This window comes from Clytia hemisphaerica, unplaced genomic scaffold, assembly GCF_902728285.1.
Source record: "Clytia hemisphaerica strain Z4C2 unplaced genomic scaffold, Clytia hemisphaerica genome assembly, whole genome shotgun sequence".
In the NCBI taxonomy this organism is placed as follows: Eukaryota; Metazoa; Cnidaria; class Hydrozoa; order Leptothecata; family Clytiidae; genus Clytia; species Clytia hemisphaerica.
The window spans coordinates 1,797,194-1,825,184 of NW_027104389.1; the positions used below are offsets into that span (position 1 = coordinate 1,797,194).

Below are 27,991 nucleotides of genomic sequence, written 5' to 3' on the forward strand. Positions count from 1 at the left end.
TCAGATTTTCGCTTAGTCGGCAGCCCGAGTTTAACCTTCAAAACATTTGAGTAGAGTTTGTAAAATAATGGAGGCGGAAAGTTGGTAAAAAGATAAAAAATTAAAAAAGACACTCATTTATTTGTCAATATCTTGGATAAAATATGGACGAGAATGTTTATGTTTGTGGGTGATTTATCTAGTATTCAGATGTATGATTTTTCGTGTTTTGAATTAGCTTATAATGGAACAGAATCCATACCACAATAGTTTGTCAATAAATATCGATGTTGACCAGCCAACTGCATTTCTGGATACAAGATTATTACAACAGCCTCCACAAGATAGTAGTTTTCAACAAGATATGGGGATTGCTCGCTTCACCCAGAAAAGACATTCACCATCGCTTGATAATTTATTTAGCAATAGAGATGGTTTGTTCATTTTCAAATTTTCTTTCACTTTTCCCTCTTGATACTTGAATTTAATAGAATTTTGCATCATCACGTGGAATGTATTCAATGTCATTACTTAGTTTGAGTAAATCTTAATACATAACAATTTTCACTATGGCTATTCATAAAAAACTCCTAGGTTCCCGTCTCTCCAAAATAACAAAGATTGAGGGTCAGTCATCGGGCGGAAGGCCTGTCTGACACGGTTAGGAAAATGTGAACTCAATTAAACTGAGAGAGTTCAGGTAACATTGGATTTATTGGACCAGCATTCAACTGCGTTTGATTTCTGCTCTAATTCTTTCAGTTGTTCTTTGAATTGTGTTCCATCATCATCACAAAAGACAACTTTTTCATGAAAAGTTACAATTAAGATCAAGAATCACTTTTGTCCCCTTTACTTCAGTTACCATCAATTGCTCTAACTTGGGACAATTAGGCGAAACATGGGATTTGTTGATATCTGACCTGTACTTTCACTTACTATTTAATCTCTATGACAACAAATTTGTTTTGATAACTCTACCAAGTTTATCAATCATACTTTCATAATCATAACTTTCACCGATAGCGCGCCCTTTTTAACTTTTTTGGTTTCATTCAAAATGATCGGACGCCAATTGGAGAATAGAGAACGCCTGCCGCCTATCGCCCAATGGGATTAACAAATGCTGAGTGTGTAACTTGCCGCTGTCAGGGGGCGTTAAAAGAACATGAGAGCCTACTTATTATCATAGACAAAACACACGGATTTTAACAAGCTGTTTGGTATGATTGTTGATTTCTTTTCAATAGAGACTATCTGGAATGCAGTAAATTCCATCTTTTGTTGAATTTTAAAGCTTTTGGTAGGCGCAATACTATTTTGACTAAATAATAAAATAGCTATGAAAACAATTCCGTAATGACTTCACAATCATGATATTCTGAAAGTAGATTGATTTCCACTCTTAATTTTTATCTCACTGTTTTTCATATAATTTTAATAACAAGTGTCTGTGCACGTAGCTTGAAAGTACACAGACAAACATTTTAGTCCAAAAATCTTAAATAGCCTAGCGATTGTATAATTTTTAGCCCAGGCACAGACACTATTACATACCGTGAGAGGTCCTAAATCCGACACCACTGCCTAAATCCGATGGGGTCTTTCAAAGATACAAACTAAAATAAAAACAAACCTTTCGCTGTGATGCAACGAAGATACCAAAGTGTCAACTAAACTGAGAGATTTGATACACTGAACCAAATAACAATAATTGCTTCTTATAACAAAACATATTTTTTTATTGCAATATGCACAACGTCATAAATGACAACAGTAGTAACAGCATCATAAAAAGTAACGAGATGTTTTGATTTTCCAAACCACACGAAAATATAAAAGAGGTCTGTAATCAAGCCTGGTTTTTATTACTCTACACTGACACTTGGCTTGATTGCGGGCCTTCCGTAAATAAACATCCGGACTTATGGGTGGTAAAGAGGGTGGTGATAGTTGCCGCCTCATTGATTCGATGTTTGTTATTCAAATTAAGTGCTACCGCATCCGCCCTTTTTTCAACTTCGTGCCATTTTTGCAATTTAGTCTGTTTGTTTTTTTATGGAAACCAGCCCAAGTTGTTTCGTATTTTTCCCGCACAGGTCACTTTTATTACAAAACTGTTATCGTTTTAAACATGAGCAACTGATTCAGAATAAAAGGTAATTATTTTTACAACTCACACTTTTTAATTACATTAATTGACATCTTCACATTACAGCTATCTTGTTAGATGTTTTATTTCGAGAGTTCTAGCAATAGTTTATCGTTCAACTTGGAGAGGGAATGTTTGTAAACATAGAATTTTTTTTCATAACAGTTATTTGGGGGTCGGAATTAGGCAGTGGTGTCGGATTTAGGACCTCTCACGATAATAGCCATATAGCAAAATCAATATAGATAAAAATCAAGTCCTAAGAAGTTGATCTACTATCAGTCTATTGTGTTGAGTCATTACGTAATGTTTTCACTGCTGGAGCTGGCTGGAGTCAAAATGGTATCGCGCCTAGCAAAAGATCTATCTACTTTAATCAGATTAAATTTCGCAAGATTAAATTTCGCGAGCGATCAAAGTTTTGAAAAATTTCGCGTGGATTTAATTACGCAAATAAGCCTGAAAACAGCTGAAAATAGCCATTTTTTGCCACAAATGGAGACTTTGGACTGGTTTCTCCACTGAAAATGCGATTTTAAAGATTTTGTGGTGGATTTAGTTTCGCGAGTCAGGAATCTCACGCGTTTTCGCGAGTTTTAATTTCGCGAAAATGGCAAAAATTCGCGAAATCACGAAATTTAATCTTGCGAAAGTTAATCAGATTAAAGTACCATAAGTTTTCTAATGTTAACATCCCAACTCTATCTAATTTTTAAGCAAGAAAAAGTGAAGCTTTAAGATTTATGCCTTAATAACAATGATGGAATCTAAACCTTTGTTTGTTTTTGGGAGACATATTATTTTGAAATCTGGGGATAGGTTTTACTTTTAATCTGGCATTTGTGTGAAAGCTACATGAGCAATGCATTTTCAATTTAGCCTCTTGGGGACTTTGAAGTCCATGTTTCCAACAACTTATTTCAAAATGATCTCCTGCATCTAAGTTTAAAAAACAACACGCATGATTCAAGGATTTGGCTGAGAGAGGTGAAAAAGCTTTAATTTGCCAATCATTAATTCTCGAGTGAAGATTACACGAAAGAATTATAGCTTAACAATAAAACTACAGATTATCAGTGGATAGTATTCATTTATTATTATTATTATAATGTAACGAAGTTCTAGGCGCACGAGGGCCTCTGGAACTGATCGTGATTATACGTATTTTACAATTGTCTTGTGTTGAATCTTTTCGGGTGTTTACTCCATGCAGTGTTGAGTCTTTCTTTGAAGACTTTGACTGTCTTTGCCTCAGCGACATCTTTTGGCAATTTATTCCAGGTTGGTATAGTTCGATAAAAGAAGGAATTCGTTTGTACACCACGGAGTCCATCTTTTTATCATTATCCCTTTATTTTCATTTCTGGAACTTTTACAAAAATAATTGGATGAATACATTAATTATATTTTTCACTGCTCTATTCACATACTGAATTTGAAAGATCTTCTATGTGGCGTTTTTTTGTAAACTTCAAACAAACTGATTTTTTGTCTTACTTTTGCAGCAATTTAGATTAAATTCTTGTGCACAGCATTGGGTACAAAGTTAGAGTTAGTGCTATACTGAGAGAGGAGTTATGTTTACATTAGACCAAATTATGGTACCATCCTTACTTTCTACATTTTACAGACCTTAAAATACTGCATTGAAAATTGAAATTATTAATGTTGAAATTAAAATTTTAATCTACTTCTATCACTCTGTTCAAACTTTGTACGGTCAACCAGTAATTAACATTCTTTGAAAGTTTCGTCACTGAAGATTGTTGTAAAAAATTTAATGTGATCTTGACATGGGGATAGAACTTTACAAGTCAGAATTTCGACTCTAATTTTGTATAAAACTATGAATGCATTACATAGAATTTACCATGACATTACACCATCCATTTACGAGGAAATTAGAGAGGACTTTGGGAAGAAATGTTTTCAGGGATTTTGACTTAAACCCAAGTCAGAATACATGGCTCAAAGACAATAATTTCATGCTCAAAATGCCATTCAACTCTATAAAATATGGGAGGCTTAGAAGAAGAAGGTGTTTCTTGACTAATTTTTCAACCAAGGTAACTTTGATAAAGTGAATGGGAACCTTATTCTTTTGTTTTCATTATTATTTCAGTCCAGGGGGTAGAAATGCATAGTTAGTCTCATATTATAGGTCAGGTCAAACTGATCCCAGAAAATCTGTTAAGTAAAAATATGTACCATCAAAACGCGAAAGTGAATCATGTTGATAAAAACACTAATTATATTTTTGGCTTGGAACTTTATAAATTTTGTACTCTTTCATCACTATGACAGTGCAGAGCGCAAATTTGGTGAAGTTCTGAGAGCAATTCGGCAGAGTCAACTGTGTATTTGAAGAACTCTGCTGGTACTTAGGTCAATCAAGGCTTTTCAGTTTTTGAGTGTTTGCAATACTTTTTCGATTTCTGGGATGTCTGGTGGGGCATGATTTATATGAACATTTGCATTTTGAAGAATTTGAATATCTCCAGTATTTCGTCTGTAGCGTCATTGAGATCAGTCATTTAATTGAAGTTTGAAGTTTGATTGAAGTGATCATAAAAGTTGTTTCAGTTTATCTGCATTACATTTATTGCTTCTTTATTTATTGCTTCTTGTTTATCTTTAAATTCTGATTCGTTAAATTTCATTTGTCTGAATATTTCTACCAAGACACACAATTTACTAAGAGGTCAAATTTCAATAAAACTGCCAAAAAACCTTGATTTTTGGCAGTTATTTCACAAAATTAGTTAGTACAGTGTTAGTACACCACCTGTTTTTGCACTCAGTTCACACTGGGTGTAAAAACTGCATTTTGTCAATTTTGAAAGTTGACCGTACCACCGTATAAGTCATAGGTGTCATTAACTGCTTGACCAACCTGGGGATTTAACAATGAATTCAATGTTTCAATAAAAGAAAGCAAAATGAAAAATTATTGACATTTTGAAAGCCTCTTATTCAGTCTACATTAATTCTTGTGTCCTTTTATCCTGAGAAATATTGAAATTCTCATTTTTTCAAACTATTTCAAAATCAGATAGAGATAGAGGTCGAACAAGTGAGCTGGTAAGTTTAAACAAGCAGAGAATCCTCTTTTGAAGTATTTGCATGGTTACTATAGCTTCAAAAGGGAAGAAAATTTCCTTTTTCTTTTAAAAAATGAAGATTTTCAATTTGCTGTTTGCAAGACTATATTACAGATGCTTATCCTTTTTTGTTCTAAGGTTTTATATTTGTTGTCAATGCGTTTTTGTGTGATCTTTTCATTCCTAAATACTCAAAACTTTGGTTTTCATAACATAAGATGAGTTTGTATTGGCTGAAAGTGCAATCAAGACACACAAATTCTCTTTTGGCTCGATGTTTTTTTTTCTACTTCAAAATAGATCAATATGATGAGGAACCTTTTTAAATGCCACCTTTTTAAATTAGTTAGCATTTCAAGAATATATGATTTATGTGAATTTTGTCACTGATCTAAGAGCATTTTGCGTAAAAATATCTCAAAAGCCTTTTAAACTACAGAGCTCTTTTTAAATGGTGATTGATAAATCTATAACAGGACTTGCCCTCCCCCTTTCACAACTTATCAGATTTGAAATATGTTTATAAAACTTCTCAATTATAACTTGTTAGTGAGAAATTTTAAAGGAATAGATTTTACAGTCTCCAGACAGACTATTTGTCTGATAGTTGTCTATAGCTTAAGTTACAAAGATTTGCAGAGAAGAATTAAACTAATCTATTTTTTTAAAGGTTTTATTCTAGATTTGGCCTGATATATATCTTGAACAAAAATTACAAATTAGTATCTGAGAGTAGAGAAATTAGTTTGAGATGTTTAATATTTTATAAATTGTGTTGCCTACTGTGCTGTCATAAGACTGTTTATAAAAACAAGATTTTAGTATACACGAAAGTGGTCTTTTCAGAAAACCAACAATGACGCAATTGCATGGTAAATCACCTCTTTCTAATCCAATCAATTCGATTCATTTGAAAAGGATTTTCAGACAAATTATTTTTCTTTTATCTTTTAAAAAATGTCTGAAACCCCATAATGACAGTTTGATTTGACAGGACTGAAACTTCGAAAAGAGGACATTTGAATTTAGCGACCGAAAATGTTACTTAAGTGTTACTCTTTCTTCCCAAGACTTTTAATTCACAAGTGACAGCAGACGCTAGACAGGCAATAAGAATGGTCTTCTCATACTTGTATTATGTTATTTTTAATGTGAAACTACCTTCGTTGATCGATCCTTAAAAGTCTCGTTTTTTCCACCATTGATTGCTGCGTCCTATAAATTCGGTTGTTGTCTATTCACCTCTCCATATTGCCCTAATTAACTGCTGAAATGACTTCTTCTCTTCTTAAAACTCTTCCTTTTCTATTTTATAGTTTTGGCGCGTCGTTTAAAGAATCGTCCTGACCGCGATGATTTGGTGGATCGCAACATTATTCCAGGTAAGTTTGAACACGACTTTTTCATCCTTTTATCTACCGGACTGCCGTAAGTGGATCAATTCACGTGAGGATTCGTGAACTTCGGGAGTCTCGCGAAAATTTATCCACTTACGGTATAAGATATATTTGGTGTTCGATTTCTATTGAAAATGAAGCCACTCTGTTTTTCAAAATGGTAGACATGTTATGTTCGAGAGACATGTTGCTCCATCTAAAAAGGATAGTTAGAGCTGTTGCATTTGTTGTTAATTACTCTCTTCACAAATTTCAGTCACACTTTTTCTGGAACAATTCAGGGGAAGACATGGAAAAGGTTTTCTGAACACTATTATTTTACCATTCACTTTTTTTACACCTCAGTCTTCTCTCTAGAAACTTTTGTTTACTGATTTAATAATAAGCTCTCCAATTTATGAAATTAGTGATGCGTTTCCAGCTCACTTTTTTGGGACCTTCACGAAGCGGCCCTGCGACGGCAATGTGCCTTAAGAATGTGCCTCGAACGCTGTCTTTTAATGACGGCTCATCATTAAAGAAAGAAAGAAAATTTTCTGCAAATGTCATCAAAATCATTTCCTTGTACGTGCACTCTTTCTCTTATTAGAATAATTTTATTTGAACAAGTCACTACCAAAACTCTTAAAAAAAAAATTAAAACAACGATCTTTATAGGTTAAAGTTTGATCAACGTTAGGAGGCAAGGCATTCGTTATTCATCCATACAGCATACAGGTGTAACAACAAATTCCCGATATTCCAATGAAATTTTTAAAGCTTCATGAGTCCACTTTGAGAGCCGACAATGGAGCAATTAGTACTAGAATATTGTATTGTTTCTAATAAAAAAAGAATGTCTTGGCATGCTTTGCAAGGGGAAATAAGTTGAGCTGGCCACCTCTCCTTGCATGCCCAATTATAGGATGATAAAATGATGAGAGTTTTCAGTATAGCGTGCGTCGACGGAAACGAAGAGGAAATATTCTAATGCGATCTAATTAATGAACGAAATCTTTTCACACTATTCGACATTTGTAATAATGATAGGAAATTTCCTCCTCTAAATGCCAACATCATCACATTTTGTTGATATGTACGTTGAAACGCATTTTTTGCATGACGAGAAAAGCTTTTTAAAGGTTTTTTTGCTCATCCTGGTTTGTTTTGATTCTAGCATTCATCTCCACTTTGAAATCCTAATCTCGTTTGTATTGTAACAGCACTCTATCTTCTCTGCATCTATTTATTTTGACCGCCCACCCGCCATTGCTACACCCGCTAATGCTAAACCTATCATTTTGTCCGACCTTTTAGTTAATTGCATGACTCCCTTTAATGTATTATCTTTGATTTTCATTATTTGGTCAATCAATCAATCAATCAGCATTGATACACGTTTCTTTTATAAGAACATCCACAATTTTTGAAGCCATCGGATGTTCTTAAGTTTCAAGCCTAAAAATGTTCTTAATTTGACCATTTTGTGAGTATTTTTGACCATTTTCTTAAGAAATAGGGTGTTTTTGAGTCTGCAAAGCCTGATTAAAATGTTCTTAACGTGTTCTTAACATTTTGGCCATCGAAGCCTGATGTTCTTATATAGTTTGTTCTTATAAAAAACGTATATACAGTTCTCCCACAGTGCTAATTCTTTCACTTTGTGTACCTACAGTAGTATCTACTCTGTTTCAATTCAATGATTACTTATTAATCGCAAAACTTTTCAATGATTCTAATCATACCCCTTCACAAAAGAACGCCTTACAAAATACTTAATCATTATTGATAAATAACAATGACCAATTAATTTCAAAAAAGATCTCTAATCCCGTTTTCAAGCATAATCTCGTGACATCATTTTGAACCATTTTGATTCTTGATGCGTTGCTAAGCAACTGATGATTCGACAGCCGTTGTTATGAAGGATGACACAAGGCTTACTACGAATTTGTGATTTCTCATCTTAAACAAACTTGGTGGGGAAATCTCACTAATCGCTCGTTTATTTCCCTTAAAAACATCACTCGCTCACTTTCAAAATGATGTTTTCTTCTTTAATAACTCCCTTCGATCATTTCGTAATTATCTCGTGGCTTGGAATTCATTGAATCTGCAGAATTTCACTAAATCAAACAAATCCTCCTCTATTTAAAGATTTTTCTCATGGAAATTCGATTCCAATCGATTTCTACCTGAGCTTGGGTTACTCTTTAAGCGTTTTTCTCCCTTCGTGTGTTTACGAATTGTTCCCGTCACAAATTTGCAGGCGTAATGCTAGCCTATTGTAGACGTCACGGCTATCTTTCTACGTGGTAACGCCTATTCCACTTTGTGACCTTTCGTCGACCATTTGCCGTCTCTTTAATCTTTCTACTGTAGTGAAAATCATCAAAGTGGCACTCACCAAGAAACGAAATGAAATGGCTATATGTTGGCTCTCTCGCTTTTCATTTTTATAGCACTCGGAAGGCCTCCATCAGCATCAAGCCACTATGACGTAAAAGATACCAAATAAAACTTTTTCATAAATTACACCCCGAGCAACACTGACTTTCTTTTCTAGCGATTAAAAAATGCCTCAAATATCTCATTGGAAACACTTCGTACTGGTGATATATTTGCAGATGACAATTAACTTCATCTCGTAAATAAGAATTAATTAGATGTTTCGAAGTATGAGTAGTGATTTGTCATAATATTAATTCAAAAACGACATCATGAACAAAAATTGCGTTCATTTTTTCTGTGATTTTATTAAACAATCGTCGCAAAAAAAAACCCGCGCGGGCGTGCATTCATTGTTGCGTGGTCTAAATAAGAATCCATCCATTTTTCTCTTCATGTTTCCCTCTGGCTTTGCAACCTGATGTACATCACCTCAAAGTTGAACACAAAAAAATGTGTTTTGATTTCATCGTTCGTCACCCGTTGTCTTTTCTAAAAGCGTATCACCGCACGCTGCGACGAACAATGATCTCCTTTCCCGTCATAAGTTTAATTTGTTTAAACACAAAATTCGTTTATTATCTAAGAAAGATTCGTTTTCTTTTGAATGAAACGCAGTCTCCATCTTTCGCCTTCCAATGCAATGGCTTCTCGTCCTAATCACACACATGTGTCGTCTTATTAAAGAAATTGATCGTCTCATAAACGGCTCAATCCCTCTGATAGTCTATTACAACGGATTTCACTCAGTCTCTTAGGTTTTCTGCAGAATGAATGTCATGAATGGTGTCTAGAAGGAGGATTGAGTTGAGCTTAAGAATAACTGCAAAGTGGTTATGCTTTCCCGCAGACTTTTCTTTCGGGAATAAGCATACATGGATGACTTGGGAAAAACACTTATATTGATTCGTGGTTGCAAATGACCTCAACTTTATGGCATTTGTCTTTGATTCGAGGGAGGATAGAAAATTATAGAATCACTTTTTGGATACCATCATAACTTTGGCTAAAGACTTTCAGTGATGATTAACTCGACTTGAAATCAATTCATCTTTCATTTGAAAAAAGAGTAGTCGCCTTATATTCTTTAGCTTCTATCAACAAATGGAGTATTTCAATTTTTTTTCAATCCTTTCTTGAAGCTTTTTTTTAGAAACCGCATAATCCTTTATCCAGTCAACAAAATTGACTGTCAATTCTTTCTGGTTTTTTAGAATCATAAAAAATGTTTTTGGATATCATTATTTTAACGACTGTTTGTTGAATAGCAATTATTGAGTTTATTAGTTGGTTTAACATCGCTGAGATTTTTTATATCCATTTTAGTCTTAAAAGACATTTTGGTTGTTCGAATCTTGACCCTACTCCCGAGGGACTTTAAATAAAACAGTCTCTTTTGTTTAAGTTTCTTGCTACTCCTGATATGTATAAACAACCAGATTTTTTAAAGCTTTGTCGAGTTAATATTTCTTTAGTATCATCGCATTTGTGATGACACTGGACGTTATACTATTTACAAATTGTCTTTCGGTACGTCGTCCGTCCTGTTCAAACAGCGTCTACTAAAAAGAAGTTTTTTTTTCGTATATGTGAAAATGAAAGTTAGATTTAGAATTATTAAATTGATTATTTGTTTTGATTTGAGTGACTTGTGATAGGTTTCCATCTTGTGAGATGCTTGCTGTATGTTATGCAATAAGGATGACGTGTTTTGTGGCAAAGATAAATTTCCTTACTCTTATTTCCAATGCTTGCCAAAATGTTTTATTTTAAGATCTCCCTCCTCGACATTGGAAGTTGGAATATTTAGCAATGTTAACTTTCACTTCTTGATTGACATCAGTTGTCCCCATTTTTCAAATCGGATTCGATCGGGGCATTATCGGGAAACCACCAATTTTCTCAATTCAAATATACCACGCTCACTTCTTTAGAACAATGAGCAAAACAAACTTTCACTTTTTGATCAATATTATTGTTATCAAATCAGATACCAACGGGGAGAGCTCCAATTCCAAATCTTCTCTAGTGACTACAGCGATTTTCCGAAGCATTTTTATGTGCCAAAATACTAAATCTAAGATCGAGCTTTCCAAACTCAATCCAAAATAGAAATGATTTTTCTAGCAAAATTAAATTTTTTTGTTGTTTACAGGCAAAAATAACTAGTATTGTCTACATTTTAAATTTTTTTTGGAAGCTTTGCCCTCTGAACCCCCAGGCGCAGAACCCGAAGCTTCATCAATACACAGTTTTGCTTATATACAGATACCCTTTGGGTATAATAAAATATCAATATTAATTAACAAAGACGGTCCAAGCTCAAAGTGCTTAAAGAAAAATCCCTGGATTTCATTCAGTCATTTCATTGAGCCAATCAGGCCTCGGTTTTACTCTCACAAGGCTTTTGCACTACTACTACGAGTGCGGCTATGGTAGCGACATTTTTGCATTGATAGTGAGTTGTTTGCTTGTGTTTGTTTGCTCCCAGCGGAAGAAGTTTGCGGGTGCTTGTCTATCTATTTGTCGATTTGAATTGTTGCAGAGCTGCTCTTTACATGTTTGGCAGTTTGTTTTGACCATTTGACCATTTGGACGTGTCTTCGAATACTCTTGATTGAACATCATTAGGAGTTTTATCGTCTGATCATTCAGTGGTTTCCATAACCCTGCTGCTGTATGTTTTAAGATGTGTTACTTTAATGCTGAATCATGTCGGATTTTGGACTTGCCTGTTGGTGTTTTCTTAATCTTTGAATGTTCCACCTGTTATGTACACTAATACACCTACCTGCCCCCCGAGTGCGGTGTGTATTAGCTTGAGTACGGTGTGTATTAGCGTGAGTACGGTGTGTATCAACGTGAATACGGTATGTATTAACGCGAGTACTGTGTGTATTAACGTGAGTTAACGCGAGTACGGTGTGTATTAACGCGAGTACGGTGTGTATTAACGCGAGTACGGTGTGTATTAACGCGAGTACGGTGTGTATTAACGCGAGTACTGTGTGTATTAACGCGAGTACTGTGTGTATTAACGCGAGTGCGGTGTGTATTAACGCGAGTGCGGTATGTATTAACGCGAGTACTGTGTGTATTAACGCGAGTACGGTGTGTATTAATGCGAGTACGGTGTGTATTAACGCGAGTACGGTGTGTATTAACGCGAGTACGGTGTGTATTAATGCGAGTACGGTGTGTATTAACGCGAGTACGGTGTGTATTAACGCGAGTACGGTGTGTATTAACGCGAGTACGGCGTGTATTAACGCGAGAACGGTGTGAATTAACGCGAGTACGGTGTGTATTAACGCGAGTATAGTGTGAATTAACGCGAGTACGGTGTGTATCAACGCGAGTACGGTGTGTATTAACGCGAGTACGGTGTGTATTAACGCGAGTACGGTGTTAAAACCTTGGATATCGACCTATGTCAGTATCATAAGCTCCGGCAAATACCTTCTGACATTTTTTACGGACAGTTAGTAAAAGATTAATAACATTTGACTTTGGATTGATAACCGTGATCCTTCAGTGTAAATCTTAATGCAAACTCTGACTCAAGTTATTTTATCAACTGCAATGAATGAGTGAGCTGGTTTGTCGTCAGATGCCAAAAAATATAGTGCAAAGTTTAACTAAAGAATTTGAAATCAATTTTGTTTTATTTATGTCAATTGGTAGTTCAAGTTTTCTTTATACCTCTCCGATTGTATTGTATAAGATGTAGGGTTGTTTGTGTATATCTTTCGTTTAGTCGAGTTACTTACTCCGACGGTTTGACCAGGCATGCTGAGTTAAACTCCTTAATATTATTATGAGTCAACATTTACACTGAAGGTGCAGGTTATGAATCTAATTAATAATATCCATGCGCATGCGTAATTTGAGTGAACTCTATATATTTAGGATAATATCACGCGTCTTAAATTTCACCATTCCAACTCCCAACTCATTGAAATATCCACCAGTTTCGAGTTACTTACTCCATTAAGAGTAGTTAAGCCACGATCGCGTGAAAAGAAGTTTGTTTTTAACATGATTTCTCAAAACAGACTCTCTTAATCTATAAGTTAGCTCAGTCATTTCTATTTGACATTTTTATAAAAAAAGGGACCTTTAGCCGTCTGAGACTGTCGAAGCTTGAAAAGGACTTCCTTTACTTTGATTGTCTTCTACTGTGTTTATTTGAGTCCCGTTTTTTTGCTTTTGTTTTGTTTTCAAACCATCAGACCTGTTATTACTAACTCCGCCATTTATCTTTGTAAGTTTGGTCTGAGTGGTGTGTTTGTTTACCATATGTCATTGATAGAGATTGAAAGAAAGAGGAGAGAGAGAGGGCCTTCAAAACGGTTTGTGGAAAGTTATACAAAAATCTTTAAGCGATTGAAGAAAAAATCTTGAGTTGATTGAAGAGATTGTGATTGTGATTGATTGATGGCAATATAATACTTCTGAACTTTTATTTCGCTGGCAGTTGTTTCGGTTCATTGGTAGAATTCGGAAGCCCTGCTTTATTCTGAATTTTTTGCCGATGGTGGATTTTGTTAATTTGAACCTCGTCGATTGGTCAAAAGTTTCCATAACTCTCTTCTGATTGGTTCAATATTTCCGATCCTTTGCTGTGATTGGTGGATATTTTAAGATGATGGCGACTTTACAAATTCTTCTTCCAGTAGCAGGTATGATATGAACCCATCATAGCATTTCTCTGCTAATTGTCTTTGTTAAGATGAATTAAAGTATTTTCCATTGTACTTTGGGCAAAGTCATCACACTGGTCAGAGAGACCTGACTTCCTTCTTCACTTTTTGAGCTAACCATTTGAAACAGTGACTCATTAAACCTCTCAGCCGAGTAGGATTTAAGGTTAGCCAGGTTTGCCAAAGTCTTGTAACTTCACCAAAATCCATCATTATGGAAGAAAATGTTCGAATTTGTAAAGAATTCGTTTTCAGTAATGGAGGTACTTACGCAATTCAGTCAATCTACAAACATCAAGAGAAAGGAATGAGTTTCAAAAATGTGTATTTTTTTAGTTTGAAGAATGACTGACTAGTGGACATTGAATCTCTTCTATATTGTAAACTTCTCAATAAGATATATTGGTTCAGTAATCAACATGTATCTTTAGGAAATGTTAGTTTTATTGTTATATCCTCTGAGCTTCGAAATATTTGATCTAAATTTATATCTCATATTCCTTCCTTTCCAAATATTGAAAAGGTTCAGGCATTTTCAGAAATCATTGTTGACAGGTTTTGCATAACGTCTGATTGATGGGTGGTGATTTTTTGGAGAGAATAAACATCGAGATGACTTCCACCCTGTATTATTACTATCTTGAAAGTTATGTTAAATTTTTGAATCTCTGGTGTTGTCATTTTCGTGGTTTTCACTTTGTCATAATCTGAAGTTTTGTAAAATAGTCTGATTTGTTTTTTTGAATGAGGCTGATCGCACAAAAAAAACGTGGAATGTTTCAGATTATACCTTTAAAGTTCTTAAGTTGGTCAAAATTGAGACTTTTGTTCTTATATATAAAATTGATCTTTATAAATTAATATTTTGTTACTGGTCTAAATATGACGTCATCTTTATTTACCTTTTATGCTGACTTCGCAAATCTCTTGCACAGTGACGTCAGTGGACCACGTCTAATCTCTTCATCTTAAATTAAGACGGTTGTCAAGGGAACACATTGTTTCTAGGGAGGGAGAATTTCTTGGCACAGATTTTCTAAACACAAGAATTCGTAGAGCAATCCACTTAACTACATAAATAGCGAACAACTTGTCTGTTACAACGAACAACTTTCGTCTTTACTATCAATTTCTTTTACAACTATCAGGAAAACCACTTCTTTAAGGCTTTCATTCGAAGCTTATGTTTGAGGCATTTCATGACCGGGTCATTCAGTAATCTGTTTTATTACAACATATGTTACGATCTAACATAGCATGACTTCTTTATTTTCGTCACATTCATTGGGCTATTCCTGAAAAAAATTGTAACCACCCCTAGTGTTGAGGACTGCCCTGGATTTTTTTTTACAATTTTCAGGACCCCTTTGGGTGTTTTGTTCATTTTTTTGGACCACCCTAGATTTTCCACCTCATTATACTGACCACCCTGGATTTTTAGTCTCGAAAAATCGAACCCCATGGATTTTCTATTTTCCAGACCACTCTGGACGTCACACCTCCTCAACATAGGGGGTACAGACAAAATTCTTATTCAATTTCAAGACTTAGCCCAAATTAAGACGTCTAATAAAAAGCCGTGTAATATAATGATTAGAATGCGTACACCGAGCTGAGTTAAAAAAACAACATGTTTACAATCCAATAAGAATGTCAAAATGATGAAATTTTATATTATTCCTAGGAGCATTTATAAAAGTCAAGCGTTCTCCCTTTGTTTAGCATTCTGGTCGTTTACAAAGTAAAAATTGCCGCTTTAATTAAAGTGTGAAGTTCTCAAATCTGATTGTGAGTGTCAGAACGAAAGTTGATTGAAATCAGGCTCCCGTGTTACGATAACGTCCGCCAGACTTTGGTTCCATTTTGAGGTGAATTGTGGTTAGAATGTTTTTTTTTGGTCCTCCATGTCTTTTTTTTAACATTGTGGAGATAATAATTAAGGAGATGAATGTTTGACTTTTAAATGTTTTCTTACATGGAGAGCTAATGAGTAAAAAATAAACATCTTTATCTTAACATATTCAGTATAAACAAATATGACGTCATCTTATGCATCTATGACGTCACCATGTCATCGAATCAACAACCATTTTGAAATAACAGAAAAAAATTCTTCTTTTTCGCTTGAATTTTCCTTTGAGGTGCAAGCATGAAAAAGCTTGATAACGCTTTTCGTTTCTTTTGCTTTATTTGGCGTTTCGGAGAAAAGATGACATCAAATTTCTAAAAATACACACATAAATTTGTTTGCTGATGGACTCGTTGTAGTAAATACAAAAAAAAACGCGAAACAAAAAGTTTTAAAATGTTTTAAAAGATTAGTATGTCGTGTATGTGCGAAGTGAAATTTCATCAAAAATTTTATGTTTTGTTGTGTTGGACTGTTTGAAATGTTTCCTCAACTTTGTGTGAAAAAGAGTACTCGTTTTACTTCCACACTTTTCTCATCGTTTCTAACTTGGATGGTTCGTCGATAAGCCAGTCATGGGTAGAAGGGTACCGTTGGACTTTGCTTGTTTACTGCCAGCTTTCTGAAGAAGTTTTATTTGGTAAAGAAAGGGTGTGCGAATGAATTTGAGAGACTGGTAGGAAATGAGAGGGTGGTGTTTTGGGAGGAGGGCGGTGGCGCTTTTATACAGGGTATGCAGGGTAAGTAAAGATTTTACATACGAGTCAAGCAGGGAGAGAGAAGGGTAGCGTTGGGCTTTTTGACTTTGCTTGTTTAATGCCAGCTTTTGGATTCGGTTTCATTTGGTAAAGAAATTATAAAGAAGTCTGTTGAATGTTTTGGTAGAAAAAGAGAAAGTGGTTTGTGGGGTCATACAAGGTCTGCTGGATAATTTAAGATTTTACAGCCAGCCAAATTTTTTTCAAGGAAAACGCAAATTGTAAAGAAATATCTGCAAATCGAAGGTCTTGGAGTATTTGCACACCCCACTCCAAAAATAAAGGACCGAAGCTCGATGGGGATTGATCGCCTCGTGTTTTTTATTGCTGACGATTTGAAATATTGATTGGAGTAAATAACATGATATTTTGCAGTGAGGATTTGTTTATTTAATCATTTTAGCTGGGGCAAAAGTTGGACTATAACTTTCCACTTGAAACGATATTTTGGCCAATTTTTCCAGTTGGAGGGAGGTCCCAGCCGGTCTTCGAGAAGGGGGTATCTTTATTTTGTTGAAAATGAACTTTGTACAAGGATCATAAGAAAGTTTCGATTTCGTTATTTGTTGTCAGGTTTTGTGAGGAATAAGCATAACTTTGGCGAAATGTTTGGAAATGGGATTGATATGGTATCTTGTTTTGAATGGCACTTTGATTTTGGAAATACAAAAACAGCTCGAAGAAAATATTTTAAAAAACTTCAAAAATTGATCTCAATCACAGAGATGCATGCAAAGTTTCCAAATATAAGTGTTTAGTTTTGCATCATCTGAAAAGACTGTGTGCTCTTCAATGCACTCTCCACCTCTCACTGGATACAGTTTATCTGTTTCGTTTGAAGATTCTTTCTCGATCAATATTGACGGAAAAATGAATCTACTAAAGTATCCCATAAATCATTGCAAAGAGGAAGGAATATTTTGATCTGTTTCTCTCTTGTCTCGACTGAGAGAAAACGAAAGTGAAAGTCGTTTTCTCGCCTTCTTTTTTGATCAAGCGAATCACACGCACCAACTATCATCAAATCGTTAACCTTCTTATCTCAAATAAACCTCTTTAAAGATTACTGAAATATCTTATTATAAAGCGAACTTAATTCTCAGTTTACTGTTAAACAAATTGCGTGCATTTTAAGTTTGATAACTTTTTTAACGTGTTTCGTTAAGTGCTTCTTTCTTATCCACTTAACCTTTCGTTGAGAACTTTTTCAAGTGCAGTGCTAGATGCAGTGTTGAAAGCTCTTCCAAAGTTCTCAGCGAAGTTTAAGGAGAGGCTTTTCCGTCCCAAAACGTTTCATAATTCATCAAAGTTTCAAGAATACGTGCTAGTTTGCTGTGTAAACCCATTTTCCTTTCTCCTACGAAAAACTTTCCTTTGACCAAATAGACTTCGCTCATAGCTCAGAAAAACATGACACTGGGTGTACAAGCACCTTCTACGAAGACTAGGCTGTAAACTGAAAATATCACAAATAAAGATCTAATAGCCATGAAATAAGATGCTATAAGACCAGTGCGATTCGTCTGAGCTTGTTTGCAGTCACCAGAAATTCATGTTTGGACGCTCTTGAACTGATTTTAAGGTATGATTGACCAGTAGTTTGTCGTTTAATTCTTTGTTCACGGCACCAAATTATTTCAATTCAAAAGTTAATTGCCGACGCATCAATTGATATCGTTCATAATTACCTTTCTTGCTTTGTTTCAAAGGCGAGAATAGAGAAAGCAAATTACTCATAAAAAAGATACATTTTTCTTCTCGGTAACATATGTTGTTGAGATGAGAGACTTTTGATTGAACGAGCTCGAACACGTATGTTGCAAGAAAGAAGATAGATCGGTTTTGTTTGTTCGAAAGTGTCCGAGAAAATAATGTTGGATATCTTGCGTCCGGTCTGTAAGTAACTTTTATCTCTTTGACTCTATTTGGAAAGATTATATCTTTAACTCCATCCACAAAGACACACTTTGGGATGTTATTCCCATACTTGTGACACCTGCTGACAACACTGTATGTATGTATAGAGGAGTTTGCAACTTTTGGACAAGTAACATCTCTTTTGTTACTTTAATCGGATTAATTTTTGCAACATTTTCGGATGAGTATTTTGAAAACTTTTTCGTGGATTTCAATCTTGGCAAATTCTCGATATTCATGACATAAATTTTTATACGGAAACAACCGAAAAACACCGGATGTTTGCCACCAGTTTTATTGTTTAAATTTATAACTGGTGGCAAACGCCCGATGTTTTTCGGGTGTTTCTGTATAAAAGATTACGTTGTGAATATAAAAGATCAGCCAGAAATTTGTGAAGAGTTGCCCAGTAAACGCTAAAAATAGCATATTTACATTGTATTTTACGCTGGAAATCTGATTTTGAAAATTTCACGTAGATTTAATACCCCGAGTCGATGGTAAAAATTCGTGATAATGCGAAATAAGATCTAGCCAAAATTTATTCAACTAAAATAATGCAAGTCCATCGGTATTTGTCGCTTAAATGGTAACTCTCTGTAATTCGATTTCGAGCTAATTGAAAATACTTTAATGGGATAAACTTTCGCGGGGACTTTATTTCGCGGGTGGCACTATTCGGTGACAATATTTTCACGATTTTGTGACTTTTCCTGTCAAATCTTGCATGTTGGTTTCTGAAATACACATTATTTGCGTCTCTTTGATGCAAGTAACCATTCAAATAGTATTTATTTGACATGTTTTGAGTTTTGTTTAGAAATATTTCGCGGATGAGGCCCTTCCAAATTTCCATTGGGACTTGTCCCGAAATCTGTGAAATTTAATCCCCGCGAAAGTTTATCCCATTAAAGTAGTCAATTATTCGAATTGCAGACTTATTTTGCGAGCTTAGGAGTTTAGCTTTATTGTGGATTACGGGTTAAATGCTATTAGCAATACTCTCCACTATTTTTTAAATGCCCTGTATCGTCTCTCGTTTCCCTACAATTGCTGACCTTAAAAAATGAAGCTCTTGTTTAACTGCCACAATTATGACGTAACCTGATGACGTATGAATGAAGAGAGAGATTCGTCTCTTCGTCATTTTACTCGGAGGTCATATTATCGAGAAAATGGTTACACCGCGTATCTTGTATTTCAAATTTATGACTTTCAAGTGAAATCATCACAAAAAAAGGTCAAATATGACAAAAGAAGTCTTGTGGCCTACACGATTTTTTGGATGCACTTTTCTCTTACACAAAACTTGATCCATCCCTCAGTCATGTTTTTGCACTTTGTTTACATTCAATAACATAAGGCAGTTCATTTAATCCTTCTACCGGATTGAATTTAAGTCAACAATAGTTGGCTTGTATGTCAATCTAATGCACCAACAATTCTACATATCTTGTTGATCTTATTATTCGCAAATATATCTGATATTCTCCTACCACGCTGGAACATGATACGGAAAAGTCTCCGTGGAGGAGTCCTCCTTGCCCCTGACACACTACTGAATGACGCTCCGAAGTCTCTCCTTCACAGTGTTTGACTTTCACTTCGAGCTTTCAGTGTTGACTTAACAAGCTATAGCTTAACTTTTTAAAGATATTTTCTTCCCGTTTTTTATCTGCCGTCAACATTATTAACTTTTCTAAAGTTTACCATTCTTTATAATGCAAAATGACTTTCGTTGTTTTTCCAGCACATGCTCACGCTGCTACGCCCGCCATCTTTAATAAAGTTGCCCAGTTGGAAAGAAAAAAGGTACGTGTAATTTTGACTTTATTATGCTTTCTTGGAGCCCCACTTACGAACAGAACAGAAAGTCTCGAACGGAAAATCTCAAATTATAAAAGGTATTTTATGAAGGTTTTAGTTAGCTGAAAATTTAAAACAATCCCTCCTCACAGACTTGGTAGGATTTTTTCAGCCCTTGGGTCTAAAAAATAACGAACTGGATTGATCGCCAGTTAAATAGCCACACAAGTTTTGATTACAGAAACTCAATTGCTAGGCTTTCTTCTTTCTTTTAGACCGGAGACTTTTTAACGAAAAAGATACGCGCACGACCTAGTCGACAGCAGTTAATACAAAGACACATCCTCTCTGCAGGTAAGCACCCCATTTTTTTTTGCTCCCTTTATTTCAGTGTCTTGCTAATTGTGAGTGATTCTATAAGACGTTTTCTTACTTAGGTGCCCATGCTGTTCTCAAGTTGAACCCAACAAACATATCTCATCGCTAGTCGACACATCGAAATTAAAAAGACTTATTATATTTTCAATTTTCTCATGATGGAAGGTTCAGGGTGACTTATCGGAACTAAAGGTAACATTCTTTACCATTAAAAAAGCTGGTAAAGAATGTTACCTAAGAGTGGTTTTATTCAAATTACTGACCAGATTTCACTGGTAAAGAATGCTACCTTGGGTACCGATAAGTGCACTTGATCCTCTTCTTCACTTATGTATGATATTGTCTGTCTGTCTGTCTGTCTGTCTGTCTGTCTGTCTGTCTGTCTGTCTGTCTGTCTATTGATCTGTAGGTTATTGTTTTTTCTGGTCAAGTGGTGCGGGTTGAACAGCCTAACCTGAAGAAATAGTTGGCAGTTAAAAGTACGGAGTGGAAGTTTCATATTAAAGATTATGAGTTCGAATGCTATTTGAGTGTGTTCAGAGAGTGGTGTATATGAAATTAATTGTCATTATAACAACCAGTTAAAAGAAGTAAATGGATTGACGTCACATAGGAAAAAGGGTTTTAAACAATATTTTGCATCGTTTTCATTGACCACAAGATTTGTATTGGAAAAACCTTTTTGGTTGCACAGCGTTTCGTCACAGGAAGAGACTGCTTTTTCGATGTTTGTGAAATTTCAAGAAAATGTGCGGAAATTGTCTGCCCTCCTCTTTTTATAACTTACAAGAGATGATTGGTGATTTCCGCTTATTGAGGTGACCGCAAATGAATTGACCGGTTTCCTTCGTATCCTTCTGATGACGTCAATTCGATTTTGAGGGGGCTCACTTTTTTTATATTATCTTAACGTTCCTTTACAAAAACTTTGAAATGTCATTTTTGACAATTTTGTTTTGATTTTGGAGTGACGCTTTATCCATACCTGTTTATAGATTACTTAACCTCTGATCACATCTCTTAAGTCTGAATCGACATCACAACGCTTGCCTTGTTTCCATGGTAACATATAGATTAAGTCAATTGGTAATTAATGTTAGCTATAGCCATTTTGACTAATGACTGTCCACAAAAAAGCTATTAATATCAACCCCAACCGATAATCAGAGAGTTCTTAGTCTCCTCACCTTCCTTCACTTTTGAAAATTCCATTGAAAGTTCCATTGAAAGTTCCATTGAAAGTTCCATTGAAAGTTCCATTGAAAGTTCCATTGAAAGTTCCATTGAAAGTTCCATTGAAAGTTCCATTGAAAGTTCCATTGAAAGTTCAATTGAAAGTTCCATTGAAAGTTCCATTGAAAGTTCCATTGAAAGTTCCTAAAGTAGCAAGAGAGATACCACACCTGATCTCAGACTTCAATTCCATTGAAAGTTCCATTGAAAGTTCCATTGAAAGTTCCATTGAAAGTTCCATTGAAAGTTCCATTGAAAGTTCCATTGAAAGTTCCATTGAAGTTCCATTGAAAGTTCCATTGAAAGTTCCATTGAAAGTTCCATTGAAAGTTCCATTGAAAGTTCCATTGAAAGTTCCATTGAAAGTTCAATTGAAAGTTCCATTGAAAGTTCCATTGAAAGTTCCATTGAAAGTTCCATTGAAAGTTCCATTGAAAGTTCCATTGAAAGTTCCATTGAAAGTTCCATTGAAAGTTCCATTGAAAATTCCATTGAAAGTTCCTAAAGTAGCAAGAGAGATACCACACCTGATCTCAGACTTCAATTCCATTGAAAGTTCCATTGAAAATTCCATTGAAAGTTCCATTGAAAGTAGCAAGAGAGGTACCACACCTGATCTCAGACTTCGGTTCCATTGAAAGTTCCATTGAAAGTTCCATTGAAAGTTCCATTGAAAATTCCATTGAAAGTTCCTAAAGTAGCAAGAGAGATACCACACCTGATCTCAGACTTCAATTCCATTGAAAGTTCCATTGAAAATTCCATTGAAAGTTCCTCAAGAGTAGCAAGAGAGGTACCACACCTGATCTCAGACTTCGGTTTTCAGCTTATCGCTTCCTTTTGTGTTTTGTGCATTCCTTTTGTCATTTATTCTCTGTTCTGTTAAATGCACATCGGGGTTTTTTGAAGTACAGATGGTCATGGTTAGTCTATTTGTATTTTCTTCAGTCCATATAACTTCATTACGCGCTTTTTTTATAAGAATACACTTTATAAGAATGTCCATGATGAAAATGGCCAAAACATTAAGAATAATGCTGAAAATATCACCATGGTTAGTCTATTTGTATTTTCTTCAGTCCATATAACTTCATTACGCGCTTTTTTTATAAGAATACACTTTATAAGAATGTCCATGATGAAAATGGCCAAAACATTAAGAATAATGCTGAAAATATCACCATGGTTAGTGTATTTGTATTTTCTTCAGTCCATATAACTTCATTACGTTCTACTAACCACAGAAACGCATTTCTGCCGTGATTCAAATGCGATCTCCAGTCGCGAAAGGGAAGTCCTTTTCCTCCAAATGAAAAAAATTGTATGAGTATTTCAAACGTATCTAGAGCAGTTTTGTACATTTCGCCAAAGAAAGGCATGGGACGACTCGATGCAAAGGTGTGGCAAAGAAGGTAATTGTGAGACGACGTTAAGTAAATCTAGCTGACACACATCTCTTGCCTTGTCATAAAAGTTTTTAAAAAATCCTCATTTTTCTGAAATACGGGGAAACTCGAAAAATACATTGGCAAATATCTAATAGGTAATTCAGGCTTTCAATATTTATTCAATAGATTAAGTAATTAATAAATTCTGGTCTAATTTTTCCCGTAATTATCAAATTCAATATTGATAATGAGACGGAGTTACTTCGCAAATTTGAATCGATTGAAAAATGATTAAAAAACTCGCTCCGCATATTGACGTTTTTCCTGAAATCTCCAATTTCATAGTGTTTCCTGATGGATAGATACTGTGGTGGAGCAATCCCTCTCATCAAACAAAAGGGGAAAATATAATCGGATGTTATTAATCATAGCCTTGATTAGCACGTACAATGATGGCATTTTGTGTTCTCTTATTTTGTTCAAGTGTTTTGATACGTACACACATACAAACATATATGGTAGGAGAAAGTCACTTCGAGGAGTGAGAGAGAACTTTTGTTTGAAAGAAATTTCATTGATGTCTTTAATGGAAGCTTACTATTGCTGAGCATCGTCATGACTGTCAGAATATTGCGAAAAAACTCCAAAAACTCTCTGTGTAGGTTCTTATTGGTGATGTTAAGATCTGATTTTTATCATGAACTATTTCTGTTGCTAAAAAGAATTGTTGGTTAATTTATTCATTTCTTGTGTTCATAATTTCCTTTTAGAATACCAAAGAATACACAAGAGATTTCTATTGTAATACACTCGAAACAATCCCACAATGCATCGCCTTTTTAGAAAAATCAAAAACTCCGATAAGGTCAATTTCAAAATGTTCATTTTATTTTATGCAAGTTTTTTCGACCCCGTCACAATCTTTTTATTTCTTCTTGCTTCTTTTTTCAGATTCGCGTGTCGATCCGTCCCTGCTTGAGAAGGTTGGCAAACTCGAACGTCAACGCATCGCTGATCAACTTAACGAGCGTCTTCTTCAACGCCCAGGTCCCATCGAGCTTATACAAGATCGAATCCTTCCTGTCGAATCACCCATACAAAATGCTATCGACCAAGGCAGTGTAGACTATCAACAGACCGTTTCCCCCGCTTCCTCACACGCGGATTCGCCATCCGTCTCCGAATTAGAGACAGGAATTCACACTTTGAATTGTACTTCACCTTCACCGCCCCCTCCGCCACATTCAACGCCACAAGTTCCGCCCTTACCGAACAATTTCTCTGATGTATCCTTCAAAAATCAACTTAAAACCGTTTCCGAATCGGGGAAAACTTCAAACCCGTTATTCGTTTCGGATTCGTTTAAATCTGCACACTCTATATCACTCTCACAACGTGAAAACGAACGTCTCGTCAAATCGGTCAATAAAAAAACACGTCAACAGAAACCGAAAGTAAAAAAATTGAAATTCCACGAATGTCTACCGGGGTCCGGTACCGTGAAAAAAGTGGAGGCGGAAAGTGAGGTCGTAGATGAGCGATACCAGAGACTTTTGGAGCAACAGACTTTATATTTACGCTTACAGGTGATGCAACAGAATGCTGTTATGAACGCTCTGCAGGGCAACCCAGAATCCATGGATCAAGTGAACGAAGAAATTGAACACATGATGCAAAAAGAAAATAATAAAACGAACGATACCAATATTAAATCAATAGACGGTAAAAAATTGGACGATTTACGAGTTGTCGATTTAAGAGCGCAACTCAAACATCGTGGACTCTTAGTATCGGGGGCAAAAGCCAAATTGATTGAAAGACTTCTAGCGTTTGAAGAAGGGAAGTCAACTCCCGCCGATTTCGCTTATTCGGGAAGTAATTTATCTCACGATGCCAGTATTGTGGCTAGTAAGACCACGTCCACTATGGTCCCTTCAACCACAGTGATGCAAGTAGCAACTTACGCTACAAACAGTGGTCAAACATACCAAGTGGTACAAACCGTCCCACAATCCTCTCCCAGCATCATGCAATACCAGGTCGTCCCTGCTACATCTTCTTCCGACGAACAACTCTCTAGACTGGATCAAGTCAACACGGTTCCTGTGATGGCCCTCACACAGCCTAGTGTAATGTCAGTTCAAGAGAGAGTAAGCGACAAGCCACTTCGCGCCCAAGCAACGCCCTCACCATCGCACATCCAATTCCATATCACTCCTCCGCCTCAACCACAAACGCCCACCATCGTTCTCCACTCGGGGCCGCCCCTACAACAAGCTTCCCTCTACCAACGACAGCGACAACAAAAGGTCAAAGTTCAAAAATTACCTGTTATCAGTCAAGGCCAGTGTTTCGATCTTTCGGAAAGCAACGCGCAACCGTTCGGCCTCTCACAGTCCGTACCACCCATGCAACTGAACAATAATTACTTGATGGAAGCGAACCAATGCAACCTCAACTACAACACGTCTCTCAGTAATTCTTCCCTTCACAAAGACGTCAGTGCAGACAACGACCTCTTTAACAACCCCTCAACGCAATTTCGTGGTCGTGCATCCAGTGAACCAGCTTCTCAGTTGAAGAAAATGCATCCACTGAAATCAGATAGTACTAAATCAGTGTTTAGTCACCAACAACAAGACCTTTCCCTTCAATTCCCTAAAATGTCACCCTCCCCGTCACCGAGCCTCAAAGATCATCACCAACTACCCGTAAGTTCAACATTCCCGCATCTACAATATATTGAGAATTTCAGTTTTTTAATGTTTTTTAAGATTTAAAGTCCCGGCGAGAAAGTCGATTTTGGGCTATCTCTTTAATCTAATTGAATATTTCAATTTTGGAGGGGTCGTCAGACTTCCAGGTTATATTCTGAGCCTTATTGGACTATCTTTGAACTTTTGGATCTTCAGATCCTAAAGTCGTAAATGTTAAGTCTAGCGTTAAAACTCAGAGTTAAAACTCTACCCTTCGAACCTACTTTAGAGCACTTTCAAATCGATTGTGGTTCACTTCCCGGTGAATTTCCCTTTTTTCTCAAATATTATGACCTTGATTGTATTTCTGTGTTTTCATCGTCGTTAAATATTGATGACTCTGCTACAATGTTCAACGAGAAGTTGGGTGGGTTTGTTCAACGAGTGAAATCGTTTATCTGTCTGGTCTGAAGTGAATTTACGACTAACAGTTAGAGTGTAGCTTTTAAAATATGTAAAAAGATGACTGTACCACATCTTGCAGATGTTGTATAACTCTGCTGATAACAGAAGACCATTATCTCAAATATTGCCATTCTCTCCATCATAACTTATCTCCACAATATTTTGCTTTTTAGAATTCCATCAAGTCTGAGAATATGGATGACATTATGGACATTATTGGAGGTCAGCTTTTTTTTTTCATCGCTCTATTTTCTCCTGTTGTGTCAAATTTGTACACGTGAACACCAAACTTAGTCTTCTGAGCCCAAACCACCTTTTTCCCCATTCCACAAAATCTACATGAGTGAAGAATCAGTATGGTGATGACATTGAGTGATTTCAATTTAAATGCTTTTGAAAATCGTCCAATCACAAGACTAGAAAGACCTTTCAATCACCAATTTGAATGTTTTTGAAAATCGTCCAATCACAAGACTAGAAAGACCTGTCAATCGCCCGATTCGTTAGTCGACAGGTTACCATCAATTCTAGCGCCGCCAGGGGATTGGGTTCAAGTTTTTTAGCGTCTGTTGTCTTCAAGCGAGTTTATTCTCCAGACATATGACGACATCCGACCATGTTAAATTTGGACTCAACCCCCTTGATGGCTTAGGGCTTGATGTGTGGATCGCATGACATCAATTTTCAATTTATTGAAGAGTTCTTTCTTGTCTGGTTAACAGGAGATGTGTTCAAATTAGTCACGCTTGAACGACTCGCGTTTTTTGTGATCAAAACCTTTTAGCCACTGACATGTTCGGTCAACACACCTGTAGGTGATCAAGCCCCCTAAAATGGACCGACTTTCGCTATGAGCTCACTACTAACTTTCCATGTATTAATTTTTCAGAACTCTCCTCGTCACCAGGCCTTATGAAAGAACCGCCACCTCCTTACAACTCGTGTTACTATGACAACAAGAAATTACTGACGGAGCAAAAACCGTTCAACACTCCGGACGCGCACGATTTGAACCTTTTATCAGGTTCGCCTTCACAGAACTTTTTGAACAATTCTTTTTATAACACGGCTGGTTTTAACACCTCTTCCTCCACCGGAAGCATCCCGCAACAAACCTCACCTACGCCTTTCCGTGGAACCTCTCCCTCACATTTCATGAACACGGCGGCGCTTTCACCCACCAACGCCACCACGGATGACCCAATGGAGTTGGACCGCTTTCCCTCACCAAACATGATGGCGTCCAACAATTCTTTAAGCTGGCTCGACCTTAATATGGAACCAAATTCTCCTAATATGAATTTTCAGACAATAAAAGACAATAATACTGCGAATACCACAAATTCAATGAATATGGATCTTCAGAATGGGATGTTTAGCAACGAGCTGAACAACCAACAACAAACTTTATATAATAATCAAAACAGACAATCGCAGAATTCTCTGTTTTACGGTAGCAGTCCTCGACAGCAAGATGGTTTTATTTCACTTTTTGATCTCGAGGGAGGCGAATACTAACTTAACAATTTTTCTTCACACGCAAAAAATCAAAAAATTCTGTTCTTTCTTTCTCATGTAATGAAAATGTTGTATAAATTTTTTTTAATTTAATATTTTTTTCTCAAGAAATAGTCTTTTGTTTAATTTTCGTAATTTTCACTTCTTTACGGTAAAAAACTTGT

General features: G+C 35.9%; 1 protein-coding gene across 4 annotated transcripts; it reads left to right on the forward strand.

Moving 5' to 3' along the window:
- Nucleotides 1-21: 21 nt before the first annotated feature.
- LOC136819573 (myocardin-related transcription factor B-like) lies at nt 22-27,953 on the forward strand. Of its 4 annotated transcripts, XM_067075810.1 has the most exons (7): nt 22-413; nt 6,549-6,614; nt 20,094-20,155; nt 20,425-20,503; nt 24,100-25,859; nt 26,483-26,531; nt 27,199-27,953. In XM_067075810.1, the coding sequence occupies exons 1-7, from the start codon at nt 224-226 to the stop codon at nt 27,825-27,827; spliced, it is 2,835 nt and encodes a 944-aa protein (XP_066931911.1). In that variant the 5' UTR covers nt 22-223; the 3' UTR covers nt 27,828-27,953. The 4 variants fall into 4 exon arrangements, with proteins under 4 accessions (XP_066931911.1, XP_066931912.1, XP_066931913.1 ...); XM_067075811.1 differs by lacking the exons at nt 22-413; nt 6,549-6,614 and adding an exon at nt 13,315-13,738; XM_067075812.1 differs by lacking the exons at nt 22-413; nt 6,549-6,614 and adding an exon at nt 18,125-18,322.
- The last annotated feature ends 38 nt before the right edge of the window (nt 27,954-27,991 follow it).